The 19,011-nt window shown below is 55.5% G+C and overlaps 2 protein-coding genes across 2 annotated transcripts; one reads left to right on the forward strand and one right to left on the reverse strand.

Annotated features, from left to right (window-relative positions):
• Positions 1-61: 61 nt before the first annotated feature.
• Positions 62-8,898, reverse strand: ICMT (isoprenylcysteine carboxyl methyltransferase). Its single transcript, XM_041771325.1, has 5 exons — positions 8,640-8,898; positions 7,769-7,857; positions 6,775-6,944; positions 5,801-6,018; positions 62-3,510 (listed from the first exon to the last, which is right to left on the reverse strand). The coding sequence occupies exons 1-5, from the start codon at positions 8,832-8,834 to the stop codon at positions 3,328-3,330; spliced, it is 855 nt and encodes a 284-aa protein (XP_041627259.1). The 5' UTR covers positions 8,835-8,898; the 3' UTR covers positions 62-3,327.
• Positions 8,899-16,283: 7,385 nt separating this feature from the next.
• HES3 (hes family bHLH transcription factor 3) lies at positions 16,284-17,308 on the forward strand. Its single transcript, XM_041770075.1, has 3 exons — positions 16,284-16,364; positions 16,473-16,554; positions 16,938-17,308. Exons 1-3 carry the CDS (start codon positions 16,284-16,286, stop codon positions 17,306-17,308), a joined length of 534 nt encoding a protein of 177 aa, XP_041626009.1.
• The last annotated feature ends 1,703 nt before the right edge of the window (positions 17,309-19,011 follow it).

Raw genomic sequence — 19,011 nt, forward strand, 5'->3', positions numbered from 1 at the left:
ACATTTCTTAGCCAGAGGTGACATGATCTTAGTTTCTACATCCCAGACAATCACACTATGGTTCATAGTGAAATCAAGTACAGTTTTATTTAAGAATTGGAAAGAATATTCAGTATCTGTGAAAGAAAATCCAATTTAAAATATTTAAATAAACATTTCTGCATGTAAAAAGAAGAGTAGAATAATTACTCCATTAAATTACTCTCCTAGCTACGGGACGGCTTCCTCTAGAGCAAGTGCTTGGGATCACCCTGAAGGCTGGCCCTCCAAGCCCAGGGCAAGGCGTCAAGCTCTCACAGCAGGGCACAGAGAGCAAGCCTCTCCCACCAACCTCATCAAGTCACCATAGAAGCGAGATACAGTGGGAGAGCACGAGTATCTAAGGCAGTAAGAAAGTGCAGAGAAGGGACAGTGGTTTACTGTACCTACTACAGAGGGACTGCTACCAGATGAGCTTGAGCTACGGCCAACCCTCCAGAGCCTAAGCTATTAACACATGTATTGATTTAGGAATATTTCCCTATCAGGTCAATCACTCAGAGTGTTAAATAAATGGAAAGGATTAATAATAAAGTGTAGTCTTTAGGCTCAAGAAGCAGTTCCTACAAATGATGAAGGGACAGTGGGGTATGCTGCCTTTTGCTTTCAGCCAAGCTCACCCTACTCACTACCTCTTTTCTGTAAACTGCTATTCTCAGCCAGTCTGCAAAGCTTCATAGAATGTTTCATTTTACGCTGCTTCAAAGTAGCTTTGCTCTGTGCATTGCTTTTTTTCCATTTAAGAATCTCCACTTTAAAACCCACAATGGAAAAAGTAAGTCATCTCTTGACAGTTTCTTAATTTGAGGGAACTGATGATATGGCCTTTACCCAAAAAGCTTTTGGGAATACCCAAAAACCCTGTACTTCATTAACCTGATTCTCTGCTGTGTACACTGTCATTGCTAAATTTACAAAGTTAAAAATAATCTGGAAATGTCAGTACTAGATGAAAGTCAATCACTTGCCAAGTCCTGCCCCTATGTAGTTCATCTTTTCTCCCTAAGTAACTGCTGACTTCTGTCCTGGGTATACAAGTCAGGGTGGGAGTGTCTCCCTACTCTGGCCCACAGGATTGCTCTTACAGACCAGGTGGTAAATGACAGCATCTCATTACAAAACACCAGGCCTACCTTCTGAGCTCAAGGGCCTGGCAAGAAGGTGGGTTTCGTGAACTCCAGCAGGTAGACAAAGTTGAGATCACCAAATGCCAACATCTTCCAACTTTCTGTCCACAGAGCCAGGGGCCATCATTAGCTGTTCTCCATCTATTAAAGATAACTTCACAGCATCCCCATGGGAATGAAAGCTGGATCCAATCCTGCTATATGCAGCACAGAATTTTCCCTCCAGGAGCTGGGGGTGGCTGCCGAAACCCCAGCCACTCCCTCCTCCATTCTGTAATCCTGATGAGTGGAGTTTACTTTGCTAAGTGTGGCCTGGAGAACAAATCAGAACTGATTCAACTGAAGTTCCCAGAGTAAGTGCATGTGGACGTCCCACTGGGGAGTGTTCGTGTCAGTGGGACCCGTTGCTGAGAGCTCCAGCAGTGGCCTTGGCCGGCCTGGGTGTGAGGCCCTCTCAAGGGCCAATGGTGGGGTCCACTCACACCAGAAGAGTGTCATTCCAGTTATCAACAAACCCGTAAACCTCTTTGGTATATATAATAACGAAAAAATTCATTAGGCCATGAAATCTAGAAATCAATAATATTTCTGAGTTGGTAACATGCTCTTTTGAACACACATTTCCAGGGTCTGGTACAGCTAACCAGGGTCCATGTCTGTGCAATCTCACACAGTACAGATTCCATTTATGCCATCTCTCTTATCTATGTATTAAAAAGGTTTGACGTTGTTCTTCTAAGTTTTCACAACACCCCTATGAGGTAGGTGGTATTGACCCCATTCTACGGATGGGGAGTCTAGGCACGGAAAGGTTAAGTGGCTCCTTGAAGCCGCTGGGTGCGTGCAGCGTGGCAGCTAGGCAGCACTGCAGCCAGGGGCGGCTGCTGCCTTCATGCGCGGGCTTCGTTCGCGCCACCTCGAACTGCAGGAAGGATTTCACATGGAGACCAAGGCCCTCTCTTGTCCAGGATTCACAAGGGTCTTAAAGCTGATGTGTTTAAAGCCAACCATTCTCCCCAGACTTGAAAAAAATACTGACTAAATCTCATTTGGGATCACTTGCTCTATTTAAGACTTTTGTGAGCTGACTTGGTTGAATTGTGTATAGATGCTTGAACCCCTTTGGAAAAGACAGTCTGAAATGGCATTAGTATTGGTGGAATTTTGAGAACAGAACATAGAAGTCAATACTTAATAGATTTCAATTGAAACACAAAAATATAAGCTATGATGCGATGAGACTAAAATCCCAAATAAATGGAGAACAGTACTTCCCAAGGTTTAACAATGCCTTACACAGAGCGGTGTGCAGTTAGCATTTCTCGGATAAAAGAAAAACGACACATCTCTGACAAGCGTGCCACTGATACCAGCCCCTCCTGGGAGAAGAGCAGGAGCCGAGATCCCAGAGAAAGCCACAGGGGCCCACAGTCTCCCTGGCGTGGGTGCCCTTGTGAACACAAAGCCACTCAGCCAAATCGCCTGGTGGTGTCCATGCTGCCTTTCTGCCAAACAAAAGTTGGGGCCAAAACACCGAATCCCCTTTGAATTTATACTGCTATTTATAAAAAATAGATATGTCAATACGATTAAATATATTAAGAGCCAAAGTGCCTTATAAAGAATTATTTTTAAAACTGTATAGATGCTCATGCACTTAAGCACAGAAATAAGGAGGTCGAAGCTGTGCTGTTTGTGTTTTTCAGTTAAGGATTTTGAATGTATTTCTAACACTAAGCACTGCTGCCCACATACCCCTTCCTGCCAAAGAAGCCTTACTCAACGTAATGAGTCCACCTCTCTTCAGGGGTCTTGGTTACACTAAATACCTCGTGGGGGTTGGTGCGTGGCCTGGGTTCTCACCAGGGCCCTTCTGGAGGGGCACTGTAGAGTATTGCTGTTATTTATTTGCTCCTTGTCCATCTTTGATCTATGTCCTACCTTGATTCAGCCCAAGAACAGATTGCTCTAGGGTGTGGGGTCTTTTGGTCCTAAGGCCTTCTGACCATTTGGTCTTGAGTGATATTCCAGAAGAGTAATTGGTGACATAGAAAATGGTTCAGAGACTCCATTCGGCAGAGTGGCTGACCGGAGGCAGCGTGGGCCCGGGCTACGTGCAGAGTGGAGGCCCTTCGGCCCAGCCTGGCCCGCTCCTGCAGTGTTATAGTTCCACCTTGACCCCTTTTATAAAAGGCAGGCCTGTGGGCACCCGCTTCTTATATTCCAGGTACTCCTCTCCAAAAAAGTGAATTAATGAGATCTCCTCTTCTTCCGTTCGATCTCGGAAGAATCGCCACACTGTCAGAGCATAGCCAACGCCACAGATGGGATTACACAGCATCACCTGGCGGGGGACACGAAGTTGATCAGGGTCAGAGTGTCCCGACACTGAGAACTCCAGCAGCACCTGCTGCTCCTGAATATCCACAGAGGATTTCCTGCCAAGGGCCCAGGGACTCTCAAAATCCTATTGGGGTCTTTGATATCTGAGGCCATTCGCTAAAACCTTACTACTATCTTCACAAACAAACTAAACATTCATCACGGTAGCTTCTTTTCTTTCTTTCTTTCTTTCTTTCTTTCTTTCTTTCTTTCTTTCTTTCTTTCTTTCTTTCTTTCTTTCTTTCTATTCTTTTTTAGAAATTTTAATTTTTTATTCATGAGAGACAGAGAGAGGCAGAGACATAGGCAAAGGGACAGGCAGACTCCTTGAGGGGAGCCCAATGTGAGACTTGATCCCAGGACCCGAGGATCATGCCCTGAGCCAAAGGGAGACGCTCAACCATTGAGCCACCCAGGCGCCCCTCGGTAGCTTTTTTCAGACACTAGTCTGTTGTTCCTCTTATGTGAGACAGATCTAAAAATTAAAAGATCAACTTCTTGGATTTCAGTCCTCAGTGTGGTGACAGCAGCTCCTGCCCCCACCCCAGGGGCTCCTAGCCTTCCCCTTCCTGTTCCATGCACGCCACCCTCACCTCTCAACTGCCTTGTCCCCTGCCCCTGGCCTAGCCCTGTACCACATACACTGCTACCATGAAATCACTTTTCTTCAAACCATTCCCCTGCCCAAACCCAGAAAAGCAGTGCCCTGGCCACTTCCTCCAGTCCCCTTCCACTGGACTGTACCTACTTTTGACTACCTCTCACATCTTTACTTCTGTGGTTTTCTTACTTTGAGAACATCTTCCCCACTGATCCACTGCCAAATAGTCCCTCCAGGCCAAAAACATCTTCCAGCTCTCAGGAATTTCTGTGCTGTGTGGGAAACCCAACACTCCACTCCTGCCCACTCTGATGGAACCCCACGGACACGTATCTTCCACAAGTGGGTGACTTTCACCCAGAAAGCCAGGCACATGTCCTTGACTTCTTATTCCTATCACTGCTTACTAGGTACTTAACTGTATTTCAAGCATAAGCTAAGCCCTTTACAATGAATAAGCTCTCAGGGTGAACCTCTGAGGCACTGCCCTCCTCACTTAATGTGTGTGGGCAGAGGCCAAGCACCCAACGTGAGAGCCAGGCTAGCCTTGTCAGTGATGCTGGAGCCTGTGCCGTCACAGCCAGCACACATGTGCGGCTTCTCGACATATCCTATAGCGGGATTTCCCAAATGCAGGCCACAGCCTATTACTGAGCCCTGAAATCCATTCAGTGCATCATAAATAGCATTACAAATAACAAGATAGAATAAGTATTTTGTACACGACAAGTATTATCCTGGGAAAGACCTGTTCCACATTTATACACACGTGTACTAGGTCACAGGCACAGAGACCTATAGTCACAGAGGTAGGCAAACTCCAGTCCTAGAGCACTTCTGTATGTGGGTAGCATCTATGGCAAATGACATGATTCAACTACAATCAACTTATTCCCAGGGAATATGATTGTTGATGCAGGAGAGTCTTAAGTTTCAGAAACACAAGTATTAAAATAAGTCCTGTGCAGTACCCTGCCCCTTCTATACCATCGGGGGTCAGTAGAGAGTCCCCAACAGATCATGCATTGCCAATGGAATGCTTGGGGGCCCAGACTGGATTTTCCCAAAGAGGTGAGGAGTTTCCTAAACTCTGGTCACATTCTCTTGTCTTTCTAGGACCAAAAGAATGTATTCAAGAGCCAATGGGCAGGAAACACAAGGCTCGGTCTCTAAACTGAGACAGAACAAGCCTCTGTAGCTCACATTAAATCTAATCCATGACCTTGGCCTCATCAATACCAACTTCTGATGAAAATCAGAATCCCCTTGAGCAGCAGAAGGCTTTCTCTCCTCAAAGCACCCACTGAGGTGCTCCTAATCTAACTTAAAGAAGCAGGGAAAGGGTACAGCAGATGGGGGTCACAGCACCTAGAATCGTCAGGAGATTACAAATTTAGAACATCCAGATCTTAGGTACATAGTAAAAAAACATTAAGGGCTACATCAGTTCTTCTGCATTTTATTTTGTTCTCACTTGAAACATGGCAGGTGGCTCATGCACCTATTTAAAGGAGACCAACAACATAATAAATCCACTGAAATCCACTGAACTGTACATTTTGAAATGGTGAATTTTATGGTATGTGAATTGTCAATTTTTAAGAAAAGTAAAAAAGATTAAAGGCAACCACTGTCATTTCTGATACTGTACCTGGGTTCCAATACTCCAGTAAAACCACCCAACATACGAAGGATGCCGGAACCAAGCGTACACGCCACTTGTCACCAGAGTGTGGGTTTCTGATTTTTCATTCTGCACCACGTGATTGAAATTGGAGCCAGCTGTGAACATCGCTGCTTTCCTCAGACATTCTCCAAAGACCACCATCAGCAGCCCCATGGCACTGAGCCAGGTGATCTGCTTCAGTTCTGGAGGAGAGACATGTGACAAACAGGAAGTGAAGACATGGGACTGTGGAGCTCCCCCTGTGGATACTTAAGAATTAGCCTATTTTTCCAAGGCGAGCAACATTAGGAAACATGCTAGTGGGCAATTAGCATTTGTCATCACATTAAAATTTAATTATAAGCAAAACACATTCCCCTAAGTTGTGCTGTTCATCTGTTTAAAGTGCCAACAACCCAATTAGAGCTTCATGGCAAAGACCTGATGGGCTCCCCATCCGTGTCCTTCTGCCACATGCCCCCCTCCTTTCCTTGGGGACAAGGACAGCTAAGTGAAGCAAAGAAGGATCTAGTGTTTCCCACCCTGGCCCTTTACTGAATCCTGGGAACCACACATATTTTACTTAATTTGCTGCAGAAAGTTCAATTTGAGAGGTTTTCACTAATAAAATCTTCACGTGAAAAAGTCTCAAGTCATAGAAAATGAGCAGATGCAGTTGGCTGACTGTAAAATTAGGATTATGGCTATCCCAGGTTGGGACTTCATATCAGACAATGCAGTATGTTATGGAAGGCTTAAGGCAACATGTCCTCCATTCAAAATCCAGAAGTGGAATTCACAAGCTCTGCTTGTCCTTTATAAAGAGCTTAGTGAGGACAGAGATCTGGGGAAAATCGCTCCAGCAGATTATACCTGAGAGGTGAACCCATGTCACTGCCCTCAGGCCTGCACAAAAACCATCTTTCTCCCTTCCAGAGGGGAAGAGCAGACACACTGACCTGGCCAAAAGATATTTTCCAGTGTGAACTCTATCCAAGAAGAAAGAGCAGCTACTGTATACTCCAGACTGTGATTCAGGAGAAAGGAATCCAAGGATAGACTTTTGGGATTATTGACTGCTGTGACTAAGTATTCAGAATAATGGAATAGTGACAAGGAGCACATATACCTATTAAAAAACAAAAAGAAAGAAAGGTAAGTGGGGGCAAGGGAATCAGGTCAGCCATAAGTCAATGTACAGACTTGGGTTCAGCAGAACTGTCTGTGAATTCTATGGAATTCTGTGAATTCTGCTTATAATTAATTCAATGGGAGGAGCTCCCGTTGTCGCCTGAGAGTGGACATCAGGCATCCACATGTAGAATGTAACAGGCCAAACAAATATTGGTGGGGAAGGCATTATGAGCCCTTCCATCCTTTAAAAATGATACTACACACAATAAAAATACAGAAGTGGGACATAATCAAATCAGCGATGTCTGTGGAATACAAAAATTCAACAAAACAAATAATTCCAGCAAAGAAGGATTAGACGGCTCAGAGTATTGATCACAGGAGATAAAGCTTTTTACCTTGAAGCCACTGGTTCATATCCAGGTGAGGGACTAGAAGGCTCAAAGGCCTGAAATCATAGCGTAGGGGAAAAATCCTACACTGGCCGTGGGGATACACTAGATGTGACCTAATAGAAATTAGAGATGGAAAAGGCCTGTGAAGATGAGCCAGAGCCTTGCCCCTTCCTGTCACCTCTTCTGGGAAGGGCTCGTCACATTACTGATGAGGGCACCGACGGGAAAGGTGCCAGGAGACCTGTCTCTGCCTGCAACTGAAGCAACCAATGGGCACAAGTTCTAGGTGGAAGTTAGAGACCGGATAGGATCCTAAACAGGTTTCGGCCAAAGAGGAGACACACGGGGATGAGGAAATACCAGTCCTGACCCTCTGATCCTTCCACCCCTGCCTCAAAACCATTGTTCCCAAAGTCCTTCTTACCAGCCAAAGTGATTCCAAGAAGACTGGCTGAAACTTAGCAACATGCCGCAGCCGAACACAAAGCCGAGGAAACAAGCTCGGATGGCTATCTGAAACAGACCAAGAAAGCTCAGTCACCCACCTGGCTGTTCCCTGGGCACACACCCTACTCCTCAGGAAACAGGCAGAGCTGGCGGGCTCGGAGATTAACAGGGCAAAGCAGGGGTGCGGGGTGCCGGCATTCAGATCCCGCAGCCACCCCGCTCTGGCTGTGTGGCCATGGGCAAGTGACCCGGCCTCTCTGGACCTCCGGTTGGCCTACATACAGGACGCAGCTACCTTTTAGGATTGCTGCGAGGAGCACCCACGTAAAACACTTAAGAGTGAGTGCCTTGTTTTTAAGTTCCGGCTGCCATTACTCTTATTATTGCTGTCACTATTCAGGGCCAGCCGTGGGCAAACCGCACGAACCCATGGCCGGATGCTCCCCGGACCACGCTGCGAATGTGGTCGGGGCAAGCGGGCCTCTGCGCCCGGCCCCCTCCAGGAAGGTGCGGGGGCTTCCGACCTGAGCCTCGGCTGCAGGTAAGTCCCCACACCTTCGATTACATAAAGGAGCTCGTGGGCCCGCTCCCTCCGCGCCCCACGCGCCTCTGCCGCAGCTGCGGAGCCGCGCCGACTGCAATTTCCCACCCACTCTGCCGGAGACGGGGGCCGCGCCCGCCGAGCCGCGCGCCGGGGTCCCTGCTGCCGCCGCAGCTCAGCGAGCAAGCACACGCCCCGGGGAGGCGGCCCAGCTCCCCGCCCAGCTCCCCCGAGGGGACGGGGCCCCGCGCCCAACCCGCCCGGCCCGGCCCGGCCCCGGCCCCGGCCCGCCTCCGCCCGGCCGCACCTGGTAGCGCGGTGGCCGGTAGAGCAGCAGCAGCAGCGCGTTGAGTCCGGCCACGTAGAGCGCCAGCCCCGTGCGGCCCTGCAGGCCGGCGCGCGTGAGCAGCGGCAGCGCGAGCACCGAGGCGCCCAGCAGGAAGGTGGCCAGGCTGAGGCGCGCCTCGGAGCCCGGCGGAGCCCGCGCCGCGCAGCCCGCCATGGCGCCGGGCGGCCGACTAGCTGGCGACGGCGCCGGCTGTAGCCCGGGGAAACCCGCCCGCCGCGCCTGCGCACTGCGCCGCCGCCGCCGCCGCCGCCGGCCGGGAAGCGCCGCTGCCGGCAGCCGCGCGCCTCCCGCGAGCTCTCGCGATATCGCCGCGCCGCGCGGCCGGCGCTCGGCTTTGGCGGGAGCGGCCCCGCCCCGCCGGCCCCCGGGAGCCCTCTCCCTGCCCTCCCCCGCCCCCCGGGACCCCCTGACCCAGGCCTAGCGGCAAACGGCGGGCGCGGCGCGGGCGTGGGCGCGGGCCACCCGGGTCCCGGGCCGAGGAGCGCACGCGGGCGTCTGCCAGAAGGCAGCCCCAACCTGCGGAGGGTCCCGCTCCCAGGAACTCCGGAGGGACCCGGGCCTCGGCCGGCCCCGCGCGGCCCCAGCCCAGCGGACGCCCCCGGGCGCGCAAGGCAGGAGCGGGGCGGCCCCGCGGGGTGCCCGAGCTGCCCCCCGCGCGGATGACCGAGGGGGAACGTTGGCCAATGGTGAGGAGCTCAGCCTGCACCACGGCTTTCCAAAGGCAGAGTGCAAAACTACCCGGCGGTCTTGCGAAAGCAAACGCGCGAGCCTGGGGAAAAGACGGAGATAGAAGCCACAGTTTGTTTGTTAACAGCGGTCATCTCCAGGTGATAGAACCGGGTGACTTTCATTTTCCACATTGCGCACGGTCAACACGTATTTACTTTTTTATTATTTTTATTTTATTTTATTTATTTTATTTTTTTATTTTATTTTATTTTTTATTTTATTTTATGATAGACATAGAAGGAGAGAGAGAGAGAGGCAGAGACACAGGCAGAGGGAGAAGCAGGCTCCATGCCGGGAGCCCCACGCGGGACTCGATCCCGGGACTCGATCCCAGGACTCGATCCCAGGACTCCAGGATCACACCTTGGGGCAAAGGCAGGCGCCAAACCGCTGACCCACCCAGGGATCCCCCACATTTACTTTTTAAATCAGACGTTCTTGTTTTGAAAGGGTTCCTGTTCTCACCCCGGGGGAGCTCACAGAGGGATGATGAGGAGAAAGGCAAGTAAGCAAGTGAGTGCAGTAAACTGTGGGTGGGGTAGAAGTGGGACCCAAGCCCAGTCTGAATGGAGAGGAGAGAGAGGGATCCAAGGTTAGGAGGCAGCATGGAAGAGAGGCTGGAGCTAGGTCTTGGGGCACTCAGCCTTCTGCTGAAAATGAGAGCAAGGGCATCTATGGAGAGGGAGGGAGCGCGGGCACCAAGTTTGCAGACTCAAGAGGCAGGAGAAAGGAAGCCGGGAGTTGGGATAGGGGACAGGCCCCGGGAGAGGCTGGAGCCCAGAGTAGTGGGTCAGAGAGTTCTGAGACCAAGCGGGCTGTGCATGGCAGGTAACCAAGCCTGCTTCTGAGCCTCTGGCTGCCCCACACTCTCTGTCCCCACAGGACCTGGCTGGAGGCCTGGCGTCTGAGCAGCTGGGGTCAGGGAAGAATGGGGAGCCTGGGACTGAATCCTCATCTCAGCACTGCCTTGGCCCAGCTTTTTAAGTTCGGGCAAATCACCTCCAAACCTCGCCTTCTTGTAAAGTAGGGTCCTGATTTCACCATCAGGTATCGATAACGGTCTGCAAAGCCCGGTACCAGGTTTAAATGATGTTCAGAAGACATTTGCTAAACTGGGTTCCTGGGAATTGAAAGGAGATTTAATGTTTTAAAATCCAAAGTTGCCCAGTTGCGGTGCCACATTAGGAAGGAGGCATGGTGTACTGCAGGCTGAGACCTCAGGCTCCTGACACTGCCCCCAATTTCTGATGCTCTCACCCAGATTCAGTACCTCTCTTCCAATGCTGGGATGCCTCAGGGACCCTAGAGAATGATCATTGCATTTTCACTCCTGGGAGTGAAGTTAGTCCTGGGGCAGAGAGCTGCCCCCAGGACACTCCTTTTCTGGCCATTGGCATCTGCTGTCCACACTGATTTAGGGCCCTGATTTACCATCAGGGACTGTCCCTGTTCTAGGGGCACAGAGCAACAGGAAAGCCAGTTAGTTAGGTGAGCCTGAGCAACACTTTCTCCTCTGCCCACCACTTCCCTTTAGACCATACATCTCCATCAGCCTCATCTTGGAGAAGGAAGAAAGAGGAAGCAGTCCCCTGCCATGTATGGCCAGATCAGAGGGAAGGGGAATTTTAAGAAGTGCCTGGAGGGATCCCTGGGTGGCGCAGCGGTTTGGCGCCTGCCTTAGGCCCAGGGCGCGATCCTGGAGACCCGGGATCGAATCCCACGTCAGGCTCCGGGTGCATGGAGCCTGCTTCTCCCTCTGCCTGTGTCTCTGCCTCTCTCTCTCTCTGTATGACTATCATAAATAAATTCAAAAAAAAAAATTAAAAAAAGAAGTGCCTGGAGTTGCTGAATCGGTCAGGGAGGGCCCATAACTCACAGAGCAGTAATGGAGGAAAGAGCCAAGTAAGCAAATATATGCATGCACTGGCATAGACCCAGAGAAACAAAGTTACAGAGATGGACAGATGCACAGAGAAACAGTTCACCCAGAGATATGGACAGAAACATATGCAGAGACCTGCATTCCAACCAGAGAGGAAAGCAATCTGATCAAAGAAGTCCATTCTGCATCCTGTTCTCCAGTGTCCTCCCCAGACAGGAGAACAAGCAGCCCATAAAATTATAAGAAAATAAAGGTGAACTACTCAGCCCTGGGATGCCTCTCTTGCCTTCTTTTGTAAATAAGCATTTGAATGTGTTTTGTTCTTGGAGCTTGGAGGCAAGCACAAAGGGAGCCCTTTCTCATGCAGGAAGGTCCCTCGGCTGGGTCTCCCCTGGGCGCCCCTCCTCCTGGTCTTCGCCCACCAGCTGAGGTAGCTTTCTATCCCACGCCTAAGTAGGGATTCCTCTGGTTCAAAGGGTTCTAAGAACCTCCTTGACTTTTCCAAGTTAAACTTCAGGCTGGGATGAAATCAGCCTTCTTTTTCTTAAATGGGGCTCCTTTGTGGAGAGAGAGAATGTAGAAGAGGGGATAAGCCCGAGCAAGCTGGAGGCAGGTGCAAGGATGAGGCATGACCAAGCACCTCAACACACCAGCTTCCCAGGGTGAGAAGTTTGTTCTTGTCCAAGCCTGAGATAAGCTACGCAGCGTAAGATAGAGTCTGAGAACTGGCCTCTCCCTCCTCCCTGCAGGTGGGTCCCTGGTCAGTTGTTAGAGCAGCTTCCTGGGGCTCCTTGTCACTCACAGGCCCTCGGTCCCATCCACTTGCCACGTGGAGGCCAGGAGGGGCCGGTTCAGGGTAGCTGCAACTCTCCCCAGGAGGGAACACTGATCCTCCAACACTTTTCTTCTCCCTCCTCTGGCCACTCTGGGCTCCAGGCATGAAAGCCCCCTCTCTCTAGTTTGGAAACGGGTAAATGATGCGTAATTTATGAGCACATCAGCCTGAAGTGCATAAGTCATATGTGCACAAAAGGGCCGGGTAAATATTTAAAGATTAGAGCCAGCTGGGGAGAAACACAAAGGGCTGGGACAATGGGGGTCTCCCTGAATTCACTCTCCCTGAGCTGGGCCAGCCCGGTTCAGTGTTGATGCACTCACCGGAGTCCCAGCCTTTGTCCCCTGGAGGGCCCTCTGCGGCCCGGACTATTCGGAGTCCCAACACAGCTAAAGAGAGTTAAACAATCGCAGCCTCTCCAGCCCCATCTGGAGACAATTGGCTGAGTCATTTCAGAGCTTTCGCTGTGTCCCAATAGTTAATTACACGAAGCAATCACTTCATTCCACTTTGAAATGCAGCTGCAGAGACCAACGGTGCATTTCTCCCCACCCCCATCCCCAACTCACCTCACCGTCGGTGGCCTCAGCGGCACTCACCAGTTAGCATTGCTTTCAATGTCTGGGTGCTGCAGGAAGGGAAGGGGCTCTCACCCAGGGTGGAGAGGCTACAGAGGGCCATTACCCGGGAGGACTGTAGAATATTTGCTCTGGCTCCTGTCCCGGGACCTGTAAACCCCCTCTACCTTCTGCCAGAGCTTAGTTGCTCTGTAATGTTCTTTCTTTTGCCAAAGTTGAGAAAACCAAACGGGGAAAGGAAGAACAAAGTCACAGGCCACTTTTTGCCTTAAATTCCCAAGCCTGAGGAAGCTGAGGGCTCTGAGTATTCCTGGAAGCCCCCAGAGGCCTCCAGAACTATAGAAGGAAATTTTTCCTTGAATGAGCAAAGCACAGCCTGGGTCTCCCCAGCGCTTTGCCCGAACTTGTGCTGCTTTCCAAGTCCCCCCTAGGGATCCCAGATGCTAAAGATGGAAAAGGAGTCGGTGGCCTACATCCCAGTTTGCATAAGCCCAGCTTCTAAGTTGGTCCATGTCCTTCCCTGCAGCCTGAGAGCACTTCACCCTCCTTGCTCTCAGAGAAGGGGGTGGAGGGGGTGCCGCCCCTCCCAATTCGCCTTCCCTATCTCTACACACCCCATTGGAATATGAGCATGGGTAGGACGCTCAGGCTCAGGACTCAAAAGCAGATTGAAGGAGAAATTGGGTCTCAGTGGGGAAGTGTCTGCCCCGGAGCCAGAGTTGTGGGTAAAGTGGGGATTTCTCCGGGCAGGGGGATTGGAATCCACCCTGGGTTCTGTGCGACCTTCAGCCCCCTTAAGGGCTATTGGGGTGGGGAGCCGGGCTGGGGTGGGAAACCTGTAAAGCCGGGATGAAATCAGCCAAGCTGTGTGTCTGTGTGTGTATGTGTGGGGGGCACCTCAGCCCAGGGACTTGTCCCAGGATGGGGAGAGAAGGGACGTAGGGGCAGGTGCTTGGGATAGGGGTAGGGGGCAGCGGAGGCGGAGGCCCATTAAATGGGCGGGGGTGGGATTTGACGGCGGCGAGTCCAGCTCGGGCCTCCCCGCCAGCCTCCCCGCCCGCAGCCAAAGCAGAACATTGCGAATTAGCTCATTTTGCGGTCAATTTTCCACTGCTTAGGAAAACACTAAGCCACCCACGTGAGCGGCCCCACCCAGCGCGGCCGGGAGCCCTCGACCAGGGCTCAAGGGGAGTGATGGCCCGAGGAGGGCAGGATGCCCGGGTGCGGGCAGGGGGGGCCGCGGGCCCCTTTACGGCAGCCCTAACTCTGGACAGAGGGCGGGCCAGGAGCGCAGAGACGAGGGCCATTAGTTAGCTAATACGCCAGAGTTGAAAGGCGCGGGCGGCGGTTTATGGGGAGGGATCATAATTAGGGGACAAATTGCCCCGCAGCCCGCGCTGCTCGGGAGCGGGGGGCGGGGGTGAGGGGGCCCGCGGAGCGAGGCGCGCGCCCAGATTCCGTGCAGATGTGCAGCAGCTGGAAGCCCGTGCGCGGCGGGGCGCCCGGAGTTTGGCCCCGAGGGGGCGGGCGCGGGCGGGCTTTGTGGGGCCGGCACAATGCCCTTAACACTCGGCTGCCCCCTTTGTGCCCGGCCGCGCCGCCCGCCGGCCCCGCGGCGCCTTTGTACGGAGCCGCCACCCCCCAAGCCAGAGGAACGCACAGAGGCCCATGGGGCCGGGTCAGCCCCCGCGCTTCAAAGCTGCCCGGCGCGTGCCAACGCCCGCCGTCCGGCCTCGGCCCCGCCGCCCCACCGGGGCCCGGCCCGGCCCGGCCCGGGTCCGGCCCGCGGCCTGCAGCCCAGACGGAAGAGCACAGCACCCTGGAGCCGCGGACAACGCAACCTGGGCCTGAAAGGAGGGCGGGGCGCGATTCTCCACGCTGTTTGGCGCTTGAGAACGCCTCTGCGCGGCAGGGCCCTTCACTACTCCTGGAGGGGGGCCGGTGTCCGCGGAGAAGCAGCCCCGGGTCCAGGGAGCCAGGGGGGAGGGGGCCCACCCAAGACCCAGCAATATCCCTTCCCCCTCACGCTGAGTCCCTGCAAAGGCCAATTTGTTTATTCCTCTGCCACAGGGCTCAACTGCACAACTTTTGAGTCCCTGCTTTCTTCATCACCCTCCAGAGCAGCTGTGGGGACCTGCATTGCGTTTTACAAACCCTGAATTGAGGCCCTGCGAGCCCAGTACAGGGTATGAACCCAGGCACTCCTCTGGGCCTCAGCCTGCCAGTCACAGCTACTGGAGTCCTGCTCCTGGGGCCCCACCGGAGACTGCACCAGTCCTGCTGTTAGGCCTAACCCATCCTGGTGTGAGTGCCTCCTCCACTGAGCTCCCTGGGTCCAACCACACCCTGAATAACAAAAAGCATTTGGGGATCCCAGACCTCCAAGAGCACAGAATGGTGTTCTTCCCATATGATCAGTGGTCTTTCCCACCCTCACCTTACATTTGTTGGGACTGAGAGAAGACTGGTGGAAATAAACTTGCAGGCTGTGAGGGAAAGTGTCAGTGCCTCACATGTCCAGCCTGGAAACCCACATCTTTGGATGGGGAGGCTGTTCTATTCCTCCTGGTTTGAGGCTGTCTGCAGCCTCCTCCCAGCTAGGAGAGGTGAACTGGGGCCTAACAGGGCCCAGAGGGCATATGAGCCCAGGCTACACCTCTGCACGGGAAAGCAGACCTCAGCCAGGGGGAGACTGGCCCCGAGGGCGGGCTGCACGCTTTAATGGGACACATGTTGCTGCTTGGCCCCCTCGGGCCCAGCCTGTGCCCGGCTTTGAGCAGCCACAGGCAGAAAATCGCTGCATTGTCCCAACATTAGGGCGACTAATGTGGCGTTGCCAGCGTGGCCAGAGCGTGAAACCCGCAGAAAGGCCTCGCTGGCGGGTCCTCCCTGCTTCCGCATCTTCATCAGGCCCAGAGAAGCCCGGCACCTTGTCAGAGTCATTAGTGGGGCTCAGAGCCTGCTGGGCCGAAGGACATTCCTCGGTGAGTGCCCCCCAGAATGTTGGAGATGAAGGGGCCTAGTAAGTGGGCCTAGTGGAGGCTCAGTACCTATGGACACTAGACAAGGGGATTGGACAGGGCACGGAGGGATGTGTATGGGAGGGGACTCCAGACTAAGGGAATGATGAGGGATAAAGGAATGAGAGGGATAAAGGAAAGACTGAGAAAGAAGAATTAGAGTCCCTTGGAAGAGAGGAGGGTTCCTGGAGGTGAAATGAACCCGGACTGAGAGAGGGGGTCGGGCTGAGGGAGGTGGGGAATTTCACAGTGCATTCCCCCCTCCAATCTCCTCCCCCTCGGGGTTCCTCGAGTCCAGAAGGGCCTCATTGACATGTAAACGAGGAGCCCCTATAAAGGCGGCACTGCCTCCCACAGGCGCAGATAACGACAACATGGGCACTAAGCCTGGGACCCAGGGCAGCTCTGGTGGCCACGCCGGCAGCTTCCGCAAGGTCTGGGGGCCCTGAAGGGCACAGTCTGGGGACCCTGCCAAGCTGGGGGTGGGATGGGACCGACGTGGAGAGGACTGTGGCCCTCCCCTAAAATGCCACCCCTCCACAGATCTCCAAGCCGCTCATGGAGAAGAAGCGACGGGCACGCATCAACGTATCCCTGGAGCAGCTGAAGTCATTGCTGGAAAAACACTACTCACACCAGGTGAGATGTGGGAACCTGGTGAGGTGGGGGTGATACGACCCCTGACCCCCAACCTCGTCTCCTCCAAGTTGGACTGCCCCGCTAAGAGCCTTTCCCACGGATCTGCAGATCCGGAAACGCAAGCTGGAGAAGGCAGACATATTGGAGCTGAGCGTCAAGTACATGAAAAGTCTTCAGAACTCGGTGCAAGGTGGGAGGGCATCCGGAAGGGCAGGGTGAGGAGCTGCGGGGTGGGGATGACTTGGGTCAGAGCCATGGACATGACAAGGTCAGATAAAGGAAAAGTGGATGGAGAAGAAAGCTGAGGCAGTGGGCAGCTGGGGGAGGAGGGGGCCGCAGACTGCCGGAGGCGGGAGGCTGCAAAGACGTTGCAGACCCGTGCAGTTGTGATCCGGGTGGGCGAAGATCTGGACCCTGGGAAAGAAATTCGGGTTGCCTGGTTCCTCCCCTTCCCTCCCTGCCACTCTTCCTCCGCGTCCCCCTTCCCCTCCCCTCCTTTTCTTTCTCCGCCTCTCCTCCTCCCCTCCTCTTCCCTCGCCCTCACTCTTCTCCCGTCCGCCCCCCTCCCCCCAGGGCTCTGGCCGGTCCCCAGCGCAGTGGAGTTCCCGTCGGGGTCGGGCTTCCGCAGCGGCCTGCCCGGCGTCAGCCAGCTTCGGCGGCGCGGAGAGGAGGGCGGCGGCGGCCTGCGCTGCCCCCTGGCGCACGAGCGCGCAGGCGGCAGCACCATGGACAGCGCCGGCCGGAGCCCCGAGGCCGCCGCGCCGCTCGGGCCGCGTGCCCCAGCCCTGTGGGGCCCCGCCCCGGTCCCCGGCGGCTGCGGCCCGCGGCTCCTCTTCCCTGGGGATCTCCCCGGCCCGTCCTCCAGCGTCCCGGGGCCGCAGCCGGCGCCTCGCCAGTGCACCGAGAGCCCGGGGCCGCGTCTGGGCGTTTGGCGGCCGTGGTGAGGGCCCGAGCGGCCTCGGACTCAAGGGGCCCTCGTCTGGCCCGGGGACGCAGAGGCCGGTGAGGGCGCGCCCGCGGCGACGGCGGGACCCCAGTCGTCGGCCCCGGCCCCGGCCCCGGCCCCGGCCCCGGCCCCGGCCCCGGGCAGGGGCGGCTGGGAGGGGGCCGCGTGCCCGCGAACGCGAGGACACCCACGGAGCCGCAGGGGCCGGGGTCCGCCCCCACCGCAGCCCCACCGACTCAAGCCGGACCCCCTGTCCCTCCTCCCCACCTTCCCGCGGGGCTGGGAGGGGACGTCCCGGGCCGCGCCGCGTTCCCAGGGCTCCGGGCGGGCACCCGCGCCCGCCCCGCCCCCGCCCCGCCCCCGCCCCGCCCCGCAGCCTCGCCGCGGTGGGAAGGTCGCGGTCGGCAGCGGCGCAGAGCGGACCCCTCGCAGCGAGGAGAATCGCTGCCCCGCCCCGGCCCATTCAGCCGGCCGAGGACGCCCGGTTCCCACCGGCACAAAGCGAGCCGGGCCCCGCCCCGCCGGCGAGGGGCCCCGGCCCGCCCCACCTCGGACGCCCCCGGCTGCCGCGGATCCCCACCCCCTCCGCACGCGGCGCGGCCCGCCCGGCCGGCCCCGCCCCGCCCCGCCCCGAGCGCTCGGAGCTGCGCCGCGGGCCCCGCAGGATGCTCCGCCCACCGCGCGCTTCGCCCGCCCCGCCCCGCCCCGCGCGCCGCCCGAGGGTCCCCGCCTCCCGACCCGCGGGGCAGCCGCCGAGCCCGCGGCCCTCGACAGCCTGCCCCTGTTTGCGCGTCCGAAAATGAGGTCACGACTGTGCTCGGACTCTAGCCCGGGGTCCCGGTTCCCAAGGACCAGCCTGGGGAGGGGGAACGGGAATCCCGCGCCGAGCCCCGGAAGACATCCGGGCACTTCCAGCTTGAAATCCAGAACGCAGACAGGGCAAACCTGTGAAATGGGTGTAAGGACACCATGAAGGTCCAGGTTTCTCCCACGATGCCGACTTGGGTGCATCTTTTGAGCTACAAATACCGACTTCTATAAAACATTTCTCCTTTAGGAGGGCCCCTGCTTTGCCTGTGTGCTAAACCGGTTCTGGTTACACTGCGAGGAGAGGGCGGCCAGGCTCCCCCACTCCACCCATTGGGCTCTCTGGATGGAGCACGGGCGGGAAGGGGTCCCGGCTGTGGCGGTCTAGGGGGCGGCCTCTTGGGTCTCGGCCCCCTACTGCGCCGGGCGGGCGGACCGGGGCCCGGGACAGCCGCCCTCATTCCTCTGCTAGCCACTAGGTGGCGACATTACACCGCGGACCCAGCGCGCGGCCTTGAAATTCCTACCCGGGAGGCGGCGAGCTGCACCCCCACCCCCCCACCCCTGGCCCTACCCTTGCCCTCCTGAACCAACCAACCCCCGCAGGGGCTAGACGCCCCTGAGGCCATAGCTATATCTGGGGCCGAGGTTACCAGTTGCACTCCCAGGGCTTCTGCTATTAGGGCTTTGGGGCACACCCTACCTCTCCATCCCCTTGCTGCTACAGGTCAGCCTCACTCCCTGGGTGGGGCTGCAGCCCTTGCTTAGAAAAAGGGCACCACCCCAGAGGGGGGCACCCTAGGAGGAATTTGGGCCCCAGAGAGGGAGACGTTTGGGGGCAGATGGCTAGCTCTATTCTAGAAAGGTGTGTTTTCATGAAACCAGCCTTGGAAT

This window comes from Vulpes lagopus, chromosome 10 (assembly GCF_018345385.1).
Source record: "Vulpes lagopus strain Blue_001 chromosome 10, ASM1834538v1, whole genome shotgun sequence".
Taxonomy (NCBI): Eukaryota; Metazoa; Chordata; class Mammalia; order Carnivora; family Canidae; genus Vulpes; species Vulpes lagopus.